Source organism: Suillus subalutaceus, assembly GCF_016647625.1.
Source record: "Suillus subalutaceus strain FC151 chromosome Unknown DFJ58scaffold_268, whole genome shotgun sequence".
NCBI classification, from domain to species: Eukaryota; Fungi; Basidiomycota; class Agaricomycetes; order Boletales; family Suillaceae; genus Suillus; species Suillus subalutaceus.
The window spans coordinates 19,754-33,794 of record NW_024540517.1 but is presented as its reverse complement, the minus strand read 5'-3'; the positions used below and the strand labels follow the sequence as shown (position 1 = coordinate 33,794).

Sequence of the window (14,041 nt, the reverse complement as noted above, 5' to 3'; positions counted from 1 at the left end):
CTCACAGTAGTGGCTGACATGACAGCTTCAGAAAAGATATCAGTAAGTTGTTAACATGATCAAATCCTAGAGTCCCATTCTGACGAGAGAAAGGGTTCTTCATGGTGGCGCTGGAGTGTTGGTGGAATATCTGTTATGTGACTGATATTTCTTGTGGTAGTATTTTTTTGGGTTGAATATTTAGGTGTTAATGCAGCGCAGGTCTGTCTACTTTTCTCTATCCTTCTCTCGCTTTCTCTCACAGCTGGTAACAGACCTGTGTAGAAAGAAAAATCCTGGAAGCATTAGAAATCTGGCACCACCTGGCCAATCAAGCCTTTGAGGCTTCAGCCCCGTCATTCATTTTTACTTGGCGCTGGGTCAAGACTACGTTATCATCGCTTAATCTTGCCAGTCTAGAGACCTAATAGGTCTGATAAATATATTGTGAGAAACGAACTCCCCTTGGAACATTGGTTAGCCAAATGCAGTCAAATCGAATCATAATCGTTTGAGCATCCCAAGTTGTGGCGGTTATCTCAAATAATAGCTAGACCTATGTTCCTGTTTACCCCAATTACAAAGGTATGTTGGTTATGATTCTAGAACAGGAACCAGCTTGATTGTGACTTCACGAAAGGGTATTGCAATCACTGGCGTCTTTGCCCTTTGTATGATTGCCTCGTGTGATGTGCGGCGGGGCGGTGATAGTATTATGGATTGCTCCAAGCTGCTGGTTTGTCCGACTGTATTAGGGAGCAGCGATTTCCGGCACACAATCACTGGTGTCTTTGCCCTTTGTATGGTTGCCTCGTGTGATGTGCGGCGAATACTAACCATGACTCATCTTCTATTGATTTTTTGGGCGGGTGATAGTACAATGGATTGCTCCGAGCTGCTGGTTTTCCTACCGTATTGGGTTTTTCATTTACAGGCTATCATATACCCTTAGCTGTTCCTGTTGTTACTACATGGCAAAATTAGGCGACTTTCTTGTGACAACGAATTGCTAGCCATATGAGTTGAGGATCCCCAGGAAGTCCCCATTTCCCTTTGGGAATTGGTTCGGGAAAGATGAAAGAATGTTCCAAAGTTTGCAAACACGTTGAGATTTACTTATCGATGATATCGAATCGCGACTATTTCACGTTTTCACTATTTTCACATCTGAAACTAGCACTTCATCCTTTTCAATTATCTTCTTTGTCATCACCATGAGATTCATGGCCTTTGTCCTTCACATCTCCCATGCACATGTACGTTCCATTTATTTCTCAGGCCTTCCCCTTTGACCTTCACTTTACATATAACACAGCATGTCGTCTTGGAATATTTACGCCAATTTCACCTGTTTTGACCTTTTGGCCTGTTGCTTTGTACACATTCGGTATTTTCGAAGTCTCGTCTTTATCTTCTCTCTCGATTGACTGTTCTTCCTGCGCAACATATCAGCAGCTCTTCAATGCCGAGAAACCAAGCAGGGATTCATGCTCTACTGAGGAAGTCGTTTATGAAAACTTCACAACACCCAATTTTACCTGTTCTCTGCACAATCAAAGCGTGAAGCCAAAGTTACCAAGCTTCAAGCACTGTTTGCCAACAACGAAGCCCTCGTCACGGGTTCAGAATACTTTTGTAGCTGTGAGTCATTTCACCATGTCTGTTACCGCTCAGTCAAGTTCAACAGACATTTTCAGTACTTTCCGAAAAAACGCTCAATGATCCTGCTTTAGTCGAATTCCAAGACTATCACACTTTCGAGGGAGGGATTTCTCTCAATTATTATGGCTATGTGTCCGACAGCGACCTTGATGAAGACGACGACGAGGGGGAAGAAATCGATGAAATTGTCAAAGACAGTAGGTGGATTTACCTAACGTGGTTCACAGGGTTTACTTTAAGACAATATTTTGAAGATGACAAATGCATCAATGCTTCTGCGGAACAAATGTGTCGAACAGCATCGGTCAAGAATTTTAATTTCAAGGGAGCGCAACGTATTGTCTCAAGCCGCAGACTATTGATAACAGATACTGCATTCAACACGTGCGGTTCACTATTCTACCACCTGGTTCTTTTGCTTACTGACTTTCATAGATGGCAATCTTTATTGTACTATTTGTACACTGACGAGATCGTTTTTGCGCCTTTGCGATCACAGGAAAGTGAGACGGCCAGATGTTGCAGCCTTGATGGGCCTCCGCCATGCTCACCAAAATCTATGTATCGCCTAGCGTGCAAGGTGTGTCTCTCATGCAATATTGGATACCCTTGTGAACTGATACATGGAATCGTACCAGATAAAGCATCCCAAATTGCAGGCTAAAGTGCTTGGTGCCATACGAGCAAGTCTGACTGAGTACAATATTCTACATGAATGCTCGTCTTCTCTAAAATCCAAGTTAGTTCAGTATATATTTTCCTATTTTCCCTGGCTTACCATCACTTCAGTCAACCACTTGAAAAGACCTCTTAGGTCTATTGGTTTGTGGCTAGCAAAGGACCTAGTGGGTGTGCTTTAGGATGGTATTCCCAATAATTACCCTATATACTGGGATGTCCCAGACCACACTGGACCAAGTATCTGGGCTATCCCCAGTACCTATTTGTGATCTTTCCCAATCCCATCTGGGATCAATTTAGCATTTCTCCGGGACATCCCTGTGCATCTATTGTGTGGACTTTCCCATCATAAATAAGAGTGACAGGGGTCCATTTTGAAACATTTTGGGACATTGAAATATGCAATTTGTACGTTGATTGGAGCAAGAAGTGGCAGGTATATATGTGTGTGCATGTATAACAATTGAACAATAGGATGCCACAATAGCAAAGAGAAGACACCTATATTTTCTTAACACAATCACATTGAAGGATTGACATGATGTGATTATACAAAAGTCTATATGGAATTATAGGACATTGTTTAAGCTCTCCACAAGGCAAACTAAGGGAGGAGAATTTCCTCAAAATAATAGTGTTGAAAATTGCAAAAACATCTTTATTTTTTTAACCCCATAATTAAGATAATTTGCAGCACAAAATTTCCCAAACTGTTTAAAATTACATAAAGAGCTGACTCACTTAATTGAAACTTAGATAATTAGGATTCTATTTTTTTAGTTTAAAATAAAAACAATAATAAATTAATTAATGAAATAAGTAGAAATCAATCCTTATCATTTAGTATCGCCTTTGAAATAATAAATAATAATATAATGGGCTTAATTATTTACATAGGTGCAATATCAATTGATCTGATTCCAATAATATTTAAAGATATTTTACATTTTTAAAATGAAAGTTATAAAATTATTCCTAGTTGGCACAAATATTTGGACTGTCCTACTGACCCTCTCCACATCAGCTACTGTACTAATGCAATCAATTTGATGGCCTACTGTGACTATGACCTTGTATACTGATTTGGCAATACCATATTTTTCAACATTTTATCACAGCTATATGAAATGAAATAGAGCTCCAAAAAATATTATGCATTAAAAAATACTAAAAGTTCAAATTCAGAGACTTTGTTTTACATCTGTTCAGTAGTGACACTGTTTCAATGTCATCACCATCCAGACTATCCCACCTACCATGTTGTCACCATCTGGGCTCTCCCACTTGGCCTTCTATGAGTATTGACATGTCTATTTTGCTTGCCATTCAGGAAAGCTAAGTGGGAAAGCCCAGATACTCATGGAATGCCAGCCTATATACTCATAGAAGGCCAAGTGGGAGAGCCCAGATGGTGACAACATGGTAGGTGGGATAGTCTGGATGGTGATGACATTGAAACAGTGTCACTACTGAACAGATGTAAAACAAAGTCTCTGAATTTGAACTTTTAGTATTTTTTAATGCATAATATTTTTTGGAGCTCTATTTCATTTCATATAGCTGTGATAAAATGTTGAAAAATATGGTATTGCCAAATCAGTATACAAGGTCATAGTCACAGTAGGCCATCAAATTGATTGCATTAGTACAGTAGCTGATGTGGAGAGGGTCAGTAGGACAGTCCAAATATTTGTGCCAACTAGGAATAATTTTATAACTTTCATTTTAAAAATGTAAAATATCTTTAAATATTATTGGAATCAGATCAATTGATATTGCACCTATTTAAATAATTAAGCCCATTACATTATAATTTATTATTTCAAAGGCGATACTAAATGATAAGGATTGATTTCTACTTATTTCATTAATTAATTTATTATTGTTTTTATTTTAAACTAAAAAAATAGAATCCTAATTATCTAAGTTTCAATTAAGTGAGTCAGCTCTTTATGTAATTTTAAACAGTTTGGGAAATTTTGTGCTGCAAATTATCTTAATTATGGGGTTAAAAAAATAAAGATGTTTTTGCAATTTTCAACACTATTATTTTGAGGAAATTCTCCTCCCTTAGTTTGCCTTGTGGAGAGCTTAAACAATGTCCTATAATTCCATATAGACTTTTGTATAATCACATCATGTCAATCCTTCAATGTGATTGTGTTAAGAAAATATAGGTGTCTTCTCTTTGCTATTGTGGCATCCTATTGTTCAATTGTTATACATGCACACACATATATACCTGCCACTTCTTGCTCCAATCAACGTACAAATTGCATATTTCAATGTCCCAAAATGTTTCAAAATGGACCCCTGTCACTCTTATTTATGATGGGAAAGTCCACACAATAGATGCACAGGGATGTCCCGGAGAAATGCTAAATTGATCCCAGATGGGATTGGGAAAGATCACAAATAGGTACTGGGGATAGCCCAGATACTTGGTCCAGTGTGGTCTGGGACATCCCAGTATATAGGGTAAATTATTGGGAATACCATCCTAAAGCACACCCACTAGGTCCTTTGCTAGCCACAAACCAATAGACCTAAGAGGTCTTTTCAAGTGGTTGACTGAAGTGCTTACCATCAGGATACCGCATGCCTTCTCAAGGTTTCCTCTAATCACTGAAGCGGAAACTGAGAGTTTGCTACAGCTTATTACCACTCCGACTGCCATGAAGGACTTTCCTACAATCGCTGGCACTGACCTTTTGCCTGAGGATGATGATCCTAACTGAACTCCACATATGGAAGAATGTTGCTCAGGTGACACTAGACTGACTATAAGCTTCTTCTCCCTTGTACCTGTACCCAGCATGTAAACCAAATACTGGAACCACTAGAATTTATCGCTGTATGTGTTGTATCATGCCCGACAAATAGTACTTTGAGTTGTCTGGATATTCACTCCCACCTCTAACCTAATATCTTACCAGGACTCCCCTTTGGTCGGCTCTACGACAATATATTGTGTTTACAGTAGCAACTCAGGAAATACTATATTAGTGTCGTCTCTGCAAATAGACAGTATCTCTTCACATTCTCACTTTCGACAACACTGCACAATTGACTGTGAGTGAAGGGATCAGTCTGGAGGTCGAGCACGGTTTGCGTTAGTGTCAAACCTTAACATCCTTTAAATGTAGTTGCATATGCGACTCGCAGAGGAAACTGTCTTCGATTCACTGTCCATGACAAATTGTTTGTATGGAATGCGGAGAGTGCGGTGGCTTTCAAATGTATTGAGAAGTTGGACTTAGGTTGAGGAAGTGATGATGCAGTATCATTTCTAATGAGAGGTTACATACTCCAGGATGGGTTAACATCGCAAGACATTTGAGTGTGTGTTCTGGTGCGTTCGATCAAGTCTGCTCAACTTCTTTCAGGCTGTCTTAACTAAACATGGTTTGGACAGTGATTGATATCACTTGCGATTATGGTGCTGGATCAGTTCAAATATTATACACACAAAATCCACACATACATACAACATTTTCACACATACACAATCACATACCGTTGCCGAGACGTGTGAACTCCAGCGGGACCCCCCGTTTTGGTAATACTGCGCGATGACACAACACTTGAGCCTTGAGCTCGCTGTCGAAGACAGCAAGCTCAAATACTCGCCCAATTCTTCTCCCTTTTCCATAATTCTTTCTGTAATACATAAATTTGTAATAAATGTGTTACTTGTGGCACATCAATTATGCTATATTGACCATGATTCTGCCATACTCACAATATTCACTACTTCCTATCATGCATTCATACTGGGCACTCTGAAGGGCTTATTATGGGCTTAAATGATGATGTATTCATTGTATAAATATATTAGAACTTCTACAGAGACATCAATATCCAATTAGAATCCAAAAAATCGGTCAGGGTGGGGAGGAGGAGGGGAAGGTGGTGGAGTGGTGTATCCACGACTGTGTGCCTGCATGTCGCGAGCAAGGCAAGAAGCAGTGGAGAGCACTACTCTACGACAAAGCCCAAAGGACACTGAGTGGCTGACTAAGCTACAGTGCTACCCAGCTGCTACTCTGCCCCTTGCCTAGGGGTCCCCCACTCCAATGGGGAAGGAGGGTTGTCCAGGTAAGCATAGTTAACTAGTTACCAGTAACACATTTATGTATTACAAAAAGAATTAGGGAAAAGGGAGAACAATTGGGCAAGTATTTGAGCTCACTGTCGAGGACAGTGAGCTCAAGGCTCAAGTTGCGCAGTATTACCAAAACAGGAAGTCCCACTAAAATTCACGCGTCTTGGCAATGGTACACAATTGTGTATGTGTGAAAATGTTGTCTGTATGTGTGGATTTTGTGTGTATAATATTTGAACTGATCCAGCACCATATGCAATACTTATGAAAATCGCCTGGCAAGTTGTCTAGAATTTTATTGCTGAAAATCCATCAACATAGACGTTGAGAGGGAAAAGGAATGCACAATCAATACAGCTTTCAGCGTCTTCGAGAATTTCTGGGAAGAGGACATCAATGGTGTCATTGAAGTTTGTGGTCCTGTGTCCAACAACACTGTGAAATGAAGCAGAGGTCCATACTGAGCAAGGAGCCATAAAAAAGACAGAGCATGAATGTTAACAACATTAACCTACAACAACACAGTATGACATGGTGGACTGAAAGCTTAAGAGCCGTAAGAGACAGAACACATCAACACAGCATGATGTGGTGGACACAGTAGCACTCGCTGCTGGCGGTATCTCGTGCTTAATACATGTATATATATATATAGATAGATAGACAAGGATACCCCTTCAGTCTGCTCTTTGGCAACAAATTGTGTTTACAGTAGCAACTCAGGAAATACAATAAGGTAGACATCTTGTGAAAACAACAAACCTCATGTGACTTAGATGATAATATTGTGAGCATCAGAAAATCAATTAAAGTACTAGGGCTACTACAAACATCAGGAAATCACCAAGTTCCTTATTTGTTCCTTATTTTCCTTAATTCACACAACAAGGCAACTCAAAAATAAAGAGAATAAGGAGATCCATTCACTTAAACTAAGGCGTTTTCCTTAAAATAAGGCAGATAAGGTGATCAAAAAATACTATTATTTTGAGACATAGACTAAGTATGCTAAGGCTAATACATGAGTTCAAGGCGTCCTATGAAAATCTCCAAAAAAATGTGTCTGAAAACAAGTAACAATAGTGGGAGCAGGAACCAATACAAAGCAGGAGAGTTAAGCCATGAGGTTGTTTAATGACATGACTGATCTGTCTGACTGACCAGGAGCAAAGCCAGTGCTTCCCTGTGAAGTGCATGTCAGATGTAGAGGAATAGGGGAACCAGGAACGATGTCATTGACATTGAACCAGGTATGAGTGCAATCAATGCATTTGGCCAAGCTCCTCAATATCCCATATTCGTACCAGTTGACCATTGTGGTGCAATAATGGACTTGGGTGCTACCTCTCATTTCTGTCCTGATCACTCTAAATTTGTCAACTTTGTCTGTATTGCCCCCCAGGATGTGCATAGACCTACCCTTAGGGGGGAAACATACCTTGGTAACCTTAAAAAGTGTACTGTATGCACCCACCATGGTATTTACCCTCATCTCCATGAATCGCATCACTGCAGCAGGATTAGCTGTCCATTTCAAGGACAAAATGTGTAAGATACTCTCACCTGGACCGAAGTGAAAGTTAATCGCCGAGATACCCCAGGTAGGTGGTCTCTATACGGTCATAGGTCAGCATAAGGAGCGGGTGAACATAGCCAGAGCCAGACTTACCATTTGGGAGCTGCACTGTATCCTAGGCCACATCTCCTAGGATACTGTCTGCCAGATGGTAGAAAAAGGGCTTGTTGAAGGAGTAGAGCTTGATAGCTCCTCCACGCCCGAGTTTTGCGAAGCCTGTGCGAAAGCCAAGGCAATACATCATCTATTCCCTGAGGAAACCAAAACCTGGGCACTCACCTATGCAGAACTTGTCCATACTGATCTGTGGGGTTCTTCCCAGACTACTAGCATGGGTGGTTGCACCTACTACATCACCTTCACAGATGACTACAGCCGCGAGATCAAAATACAATTCCTGAAGCAGAAGGGTGAGGCTCTGACGGCATTTAAGCAATACAAAGCTCACCTTGGGAGACAACACCCCGGTGTTTGACTCCAAAAGGTCCGTTCTGACTGAGGGGGAGAGTACCTCAGTGCTGAGTTTGATAAGTACTTAATGGACCAGGGCATTGAGAGACAGCTCACCATTCACAATTCGCCTCAACAGAATGATGTTGCTAAGAGGCTCAATGCAACTCTGGTTGCACATGCCTGGGCCATGCTGCTGGCAAAGAACCTACCCAAGTTTCTGTGGGCCAAGGCTGCGAACTACACTACTTGGTTGAAAGCATGTCTTGTTGCCAATGGCCAATGCCAAAAGTATGGAGTTGACTTCTTCAACACATTTGCCCCCACTTCCAACATGTCTACCATCCGGACTGTCCTAGCTATGGCCACTCAGCGAGATTGGGAGATCCACCAGGTATATATAAAGAGCGCTTACCTTTATGCAGAGCTGAAGGAAGAGATTTACATGCATGCACCACCTGGGTACCTCAATGCAGGAGATGAGGGGAAGATACTGAGGTTGAGGAGAAGTGTGCTGGAATTGAAACAGGCTGGATTCGAGTGGGCTGAAGAGTTAGCAGGAGTATTTGCCAAGATCAGTTTCATGCACTCACAGGTTGACCAAGCGGTCTTCTACAAGCACTCTAATGATGAACACATGGTTATTACCATGTCAGTCGACGACATGGCTGTTACCTCCTAGCATCTACCCACATCACTTGTTTCAAGGTCCAGTTGTGCAACCACTTCGAGATTACTGGTTTAGGTGAGCTAACATGGCTCCTGGATCTTAAGGTTGTCCAAGATTGTTCTGCATGGAGCATTGCCTTCTCAAAGAGTGCCTATGTGCACACCATCCTCGAGTGCTTCAACCTCACAGATTTGAAGGCCGTTTAGATGCCCATGGAGGTAGGATGTGTTCTCTCCATGGAGCAGTCTCCTTCCACACTCACCAAGCATGCTGCCATGTGAGATATACCCTATCAAAGGGGCATTGGGTCACTAATGTATGCAGCTACTAGCACACGACCAGACATAGCATTTGCAGTGGCCCCCCTCTCCCAGTTTATGTGGATCCTAGGCAAGGTCCATTGGGAGGCCAGCAAACATGTTATGAGGTACCTGAAGGGGACAGCAGACTTTGCACTCACCCTGGGAATGTTGGATGGAGGACTTGAAGCCTATGTCGATGCAGACTGGGCATCTCAGCCTCACCGTCACTCTATGTTGGGGTACGTGGTTCTATTGAATGGAGGTCCTGTTGCATGGAGTGCTCACAAGTAACCACTCATCACATTATCCACCACCAAAGTGGAGTACATTGCTCTCACCACAGTAATGAGATAAATCCTCTACCTCCAGCTCCTCATCAAAGAACTCTACCATACTCCCCCGGTATCCACTCCTATCCACTGTGACAACCAAGCCACCATTTCCCTTGCCTCAAACAACAAGTTTCACTCCCACACAAAGCATATTGACCTCCATTATCACTTTGTTTATTCCCACATCAAGAACAGCACCTTTATCTTGAAGTACTGTCTAACTGATGATAACCTGGCGGATGCATTTATGAAGGCATTGGCCAGACCACACCTCCAAAGGCTTCACACCCTAATGAGCATTGATTCCACTCGAGAGGGAGTGTCAGACTTAGAGGAATAGGGGAACCAGGAATGGCATCATTGACGTCGAACCAGGTACAAGCACAATCAATGCATTTGGCAAAGCTCCTCAATATCCTGTATGTCACAAATTTTTCATTCCTATCTTACTCATACTATAAAGAACGCATAGCGCAGTAGATGCATCTCAGTCTCTTACCAGATACTGAGATGTGAGTAGATGTTTTCCTTCCTGTCGTAGTACTGAGCTGATGTCAACTAGAATATATTCTCCTCCTAGCTCCTTCTCGTCACAATTGCTCGCCTGTCATCATGACAGTGCAATAGCCTCATTCAAGTCTTCACCATTGCCTCAATGATAAAAGTGGGAGGAGAGTTGATTCATAAGGTTGTTCAATAACGAAGACCAATTTGGGTGACCAACCAGGCAAAAAGCCAGTGCTTCCCTGTGAAGTGTGGTAGCCTCATGCAAGTCTTTATCATCACCTTGGTGGTTAAAGTAGAAGGAGAGTTGATTCACGAGGTTGTTCAATGACTGAGACCAATTTGCATGACCAAGTGGGCGCAAAGCCAGTGCTTACCTCTGATGTGCATGCCAACTTATACACAGGAAATATTTAGGTCACTGCACTCTTCCAGACAGTATTTTACAAGAACTTGGTGACAACAAGATTACATAGACTTGACTCGACTCAGAATAATATAGTTAATAGCTAAATAGTACATACATTCAACACTTTGCTACTTACATACTTTGATATGACATGGCTATATGTGCCCCATTTCTGATGGGAGCTGAGTTTTTGTAACTTGCTGGGAAATTGGACTGATTGTATGCATGCAATTGTATTGTAGAATACATAATGAATGAGAGTATGCAAAAATGAACAAGTCTTGATGATGGTGTAAGGCAACAGAGAGATGAGGCACATCATATCAATATTTATGCATTTCATGTTATATTGGTCATATGTTCTCAATTTTTACAACTAGACAGACTGACTTGGCTAATAACAATGTTCCACACACTTGTTTCATCAATCTGACTATCTAGATGGGGTTCTTGACTAGTAAAAATGGGGGCCTTCCAGTATTCTAAGGTTTCCCCCTACCTTTTACTGATATACAGCATGACTTTACAAGGCAGTTAGGTGTATTTCTTGCTTGCACTATTTGCCTATGGCATTTTGAATTTTAATTTTTAATTCAAAGACCCTATGTCAGACATAGCTCTATTTGAGTGCAGGGGGCTTGTTCCCTTATGTACTGTATGTGTGATGCAAGAAACACATACTCTGTTGGCATGATGCCAGGCAAAGGCCAACAGCCAACTTCATACAAAGGGAATGACTGTTGTTGTAAAGTAGGGTTTGAACATTGATTGGGGTCCAGAGTTTTCATTTTGTTTGGGAGGCTGTTGTGCACACCTGCAGGTACACCCACAGGTAGATATACCTGCATGTTTTTTAGTAAACCCTATGCACACAAGGCCAAGGACGGGGAAACATGTTTGGTCTGAGACTGTGGGTCATGCAAGTAAGTATGTGCTTTTTAACTTGTAAGACCAGGCCCAGGTCAAGGAAAGTTGAGGTGTAGTGTCCAGGTATAAGGGAACTAATAGGGGCTAAAAAGCGCACACTATAGGTGACTACTTCTAAGTAAAACCTAAGGGAAGGAAATACAGTAGAAGGGAAGTAAAGATGAAGTTGTCACCATAGGAATTTCATACTAGACTGAACCCTCTCAGAGTCAGAAGGGATAGGATATGCAGACAGTAAGAATATGTAAGGACATGTAATAAGGCTGCAACACTTGTTACAAAACATAAGGCAAGGCAAAATATGTACCAATGAGGTAGGATGGACATTGGATGGATGTGGACCTTCCAAAAGCAGTTCCTAAGGCATGAGAACTAATCTGCAGGTATGCGCATAGCACAGGAATGAGTCTCCGGGTCCACAGAGTGTGAGAACATGAGTCCAAAGTGGGTTAAGCATGGGAAAAGCACTATGAGGAGCAGACATATGCAGATGCATCTAAAACACATTACTGGTTCAATCTGATAGCATACAAAGCATGGAAAATGTGTGGGTTAAGGTGTGGGAATGTGAATAACACTGTGGAGTGCATGTGGGTAGTGCAGGAAAGTATGGACTAAGCATCAGACAAAGATTACAGCTGAAACAAGTGAAGACCACATATAGGGGAATGGTGAATGATATGAGGGCTACTTTCTACCACCTATCTGAGGCTTATGCAGTCATACAAGCCTAGCATGAGAATGATTGTCACACCATTCTCAGTTTTTTCCAGGCCCAATATATCACTATCAAAGACTTCAATGAATTGTCCCTACCAATTTTCAAATGACCCACAGATTGAGGTCTTAGAAGTTAGGATGATTCAATGCCAGTGCATTCTGCAAGTAGTTTATGGATGACAGTTATGAGGAGACATATTTTGCACACTCTCTACACCATTTTCAAGAGGAACATATGCAGCACTCCTTCCAAGCGCTATCTCCCCAGCATGAATGATATGTTCAATCACTTATTCAATACACTCATAAGTACCTATTTTTGGACACTTCAAAATTCTGCTTATCTTGGGTATGGATGCAGGTTGGGATTTTAAGACCCCTGACCCATTGCATACCTGTTGCTTCCATATATGGTAATTATTCCATGTTAACTCCCAAAGCTCCATTTCCGGTTCTTTGCTGCTAATGTTCCTGAATGTTCGTCAAGTCCTTCTGGAATCCATTTGTCCTTTCTGTACCCTGGGTTCTACCTTATAATCAGAAGTTGTTTTATCTTTGCTACAACATATATAGATTCCCAGCGCTTGCAGCGCAGTTGTACCAGTGTTTATATCAAGTCCCTTCTCATATCTATCAATGTTCACTCACACATGCATTTGTGTTAATTGAAAAAAAGTTCAATCAAATGTGAAGATCACACATACTTTTCTCTGTGAACAAAATTTGTACAAAAATAAAAACAGACTTTTTTTTGTTGACGTGTCAAATTTTGATCAAAGTCAACATTGACAATCGACAGGTAAACCAACTATGATCAATTTACCTGTTGACTGTTGACTGTCGACTGTTGATGTCGACTTTGATCAAAATTTGACATGCTGACAAAAAAAGTCCAATTTTGTTTGTTAATATTTTTTGTTTACAGACCAAAGTATGTATTATCTTCACATTTGATTGAACTTTGTTCTGTCAACTGATATTGTATTTTTTATGATATAAAAGAGGAACAAAAGTGTAGACATAGGAATAACATAGTGTGATATAAATTAAAAACTGGCTAGAATTTGACCAGAGTGAAATCACTATCTTACTTGCATTCACAGATGAAAAATACTTAGCTTGATTCCAATGAAAAAATAATAAACATAGCATAATCTCATTCAAAATCCACTCACAATGCAGATTCATAACTTATGAAAAATATGGTCATTATGTGGACATGAAGAAAAATAACAACAAAAAGATATTACAGAGTAAATATTATGTCTGATGAAACTGTGTAAATATGCAAAGCAGAATTTACATGTGAGAATAGAACTTAAGCTGATATAAATCAAGGAAAATGTGTGCAAAAAATAAATTGTTGTTATTATTTTACATCAGAATTAAAAGTGACCCGAGTTTGTCTGAGATCACACCAACATTTGATCAGTGGGCAAATTGGTCCCTGCCCCCAGTGTTGTGTGCCCGGATGGCGCCCAGTAGTTAGTACTAGTAGCCTAGTCGCTTGCACAACATTTGGGTAATTACATAATGGTTTTATTGGACAAGTATATGTGATGTGTAGAACACTGTAGATGATGAGTAGGATTATGGATTGACAGGAGCAGGCTGATGCATGATGTTCGGCGGGACTCGTTCGAATGTCGGGCCCAAGAGGTAGAAACATTGGCTGCAAGCAGGAGATAACTCAAAGTTGGGCTAAGGTCAGCGTAGAAATTTCA

General features: G+C 40.9%; 3 protein-coding genes across 3 annotated transcripts; 2 read left to right on the top strand and 1 right to left on the bottom strand.

The window, feature by feature from the left end:
• Nucleotides 1–1,193: 1,193 nt before the first annotated feature.
• On the top strand, nt 1,194–2,674 carry DFJ58DRAFT_848066 (uncharacterized protein; the record flags this gene model as incomplete). The annotated part of the gene is made up of 7 exons (XM_041393568.1): nt 1,194–1,235; nt 1,539–1,620; nt 1,677–1,838; nt 1,869–2,025; nt 2,077–2,221; nt 2,280–2,380; nt 2,545–2,674. 7 exons carry the CDS (start codon nt 1,194–1,196, stop codon nt 2,672–2,674), a joined length of 819 nt encoding a protein of 272 aa, XP_041235743.1.
• A 5,477-nt stretch (nt 2,675–8,151) lies between these two features.
• Nucleotides 8,152–8,316, top strand: DFJ58DRAFT_630401 (uncharacterized protein; the record flags this gene model as incomplete). The annotated part of the gene is made up of 1 exon (XM_041381193.1): nt 8,152–8,316. A coding segment is annotated over one exon (165 nt), but the record flags the coding sequence as incomplete, so codon positions are not given.
• Nucleotides 8,317–10,409: 2,093 nt separating this feature from the next.
• Nucleotides 10,410–10,634, bottom strand: DFJ58DRAFT_671162 (uncharacterized protein; the record flags this gene model as incomplete). Its single annotated transcript, XM_041382929.1, has 1 exon — nt 10,410–10,634. A coding segment is annotated over one exon (225 nt), but the record flags the coding sequence as incomplete, so codon positions are not given.
• Nucleotides 10,635–14,041: the final 3,407 nt, after the last annotated feature.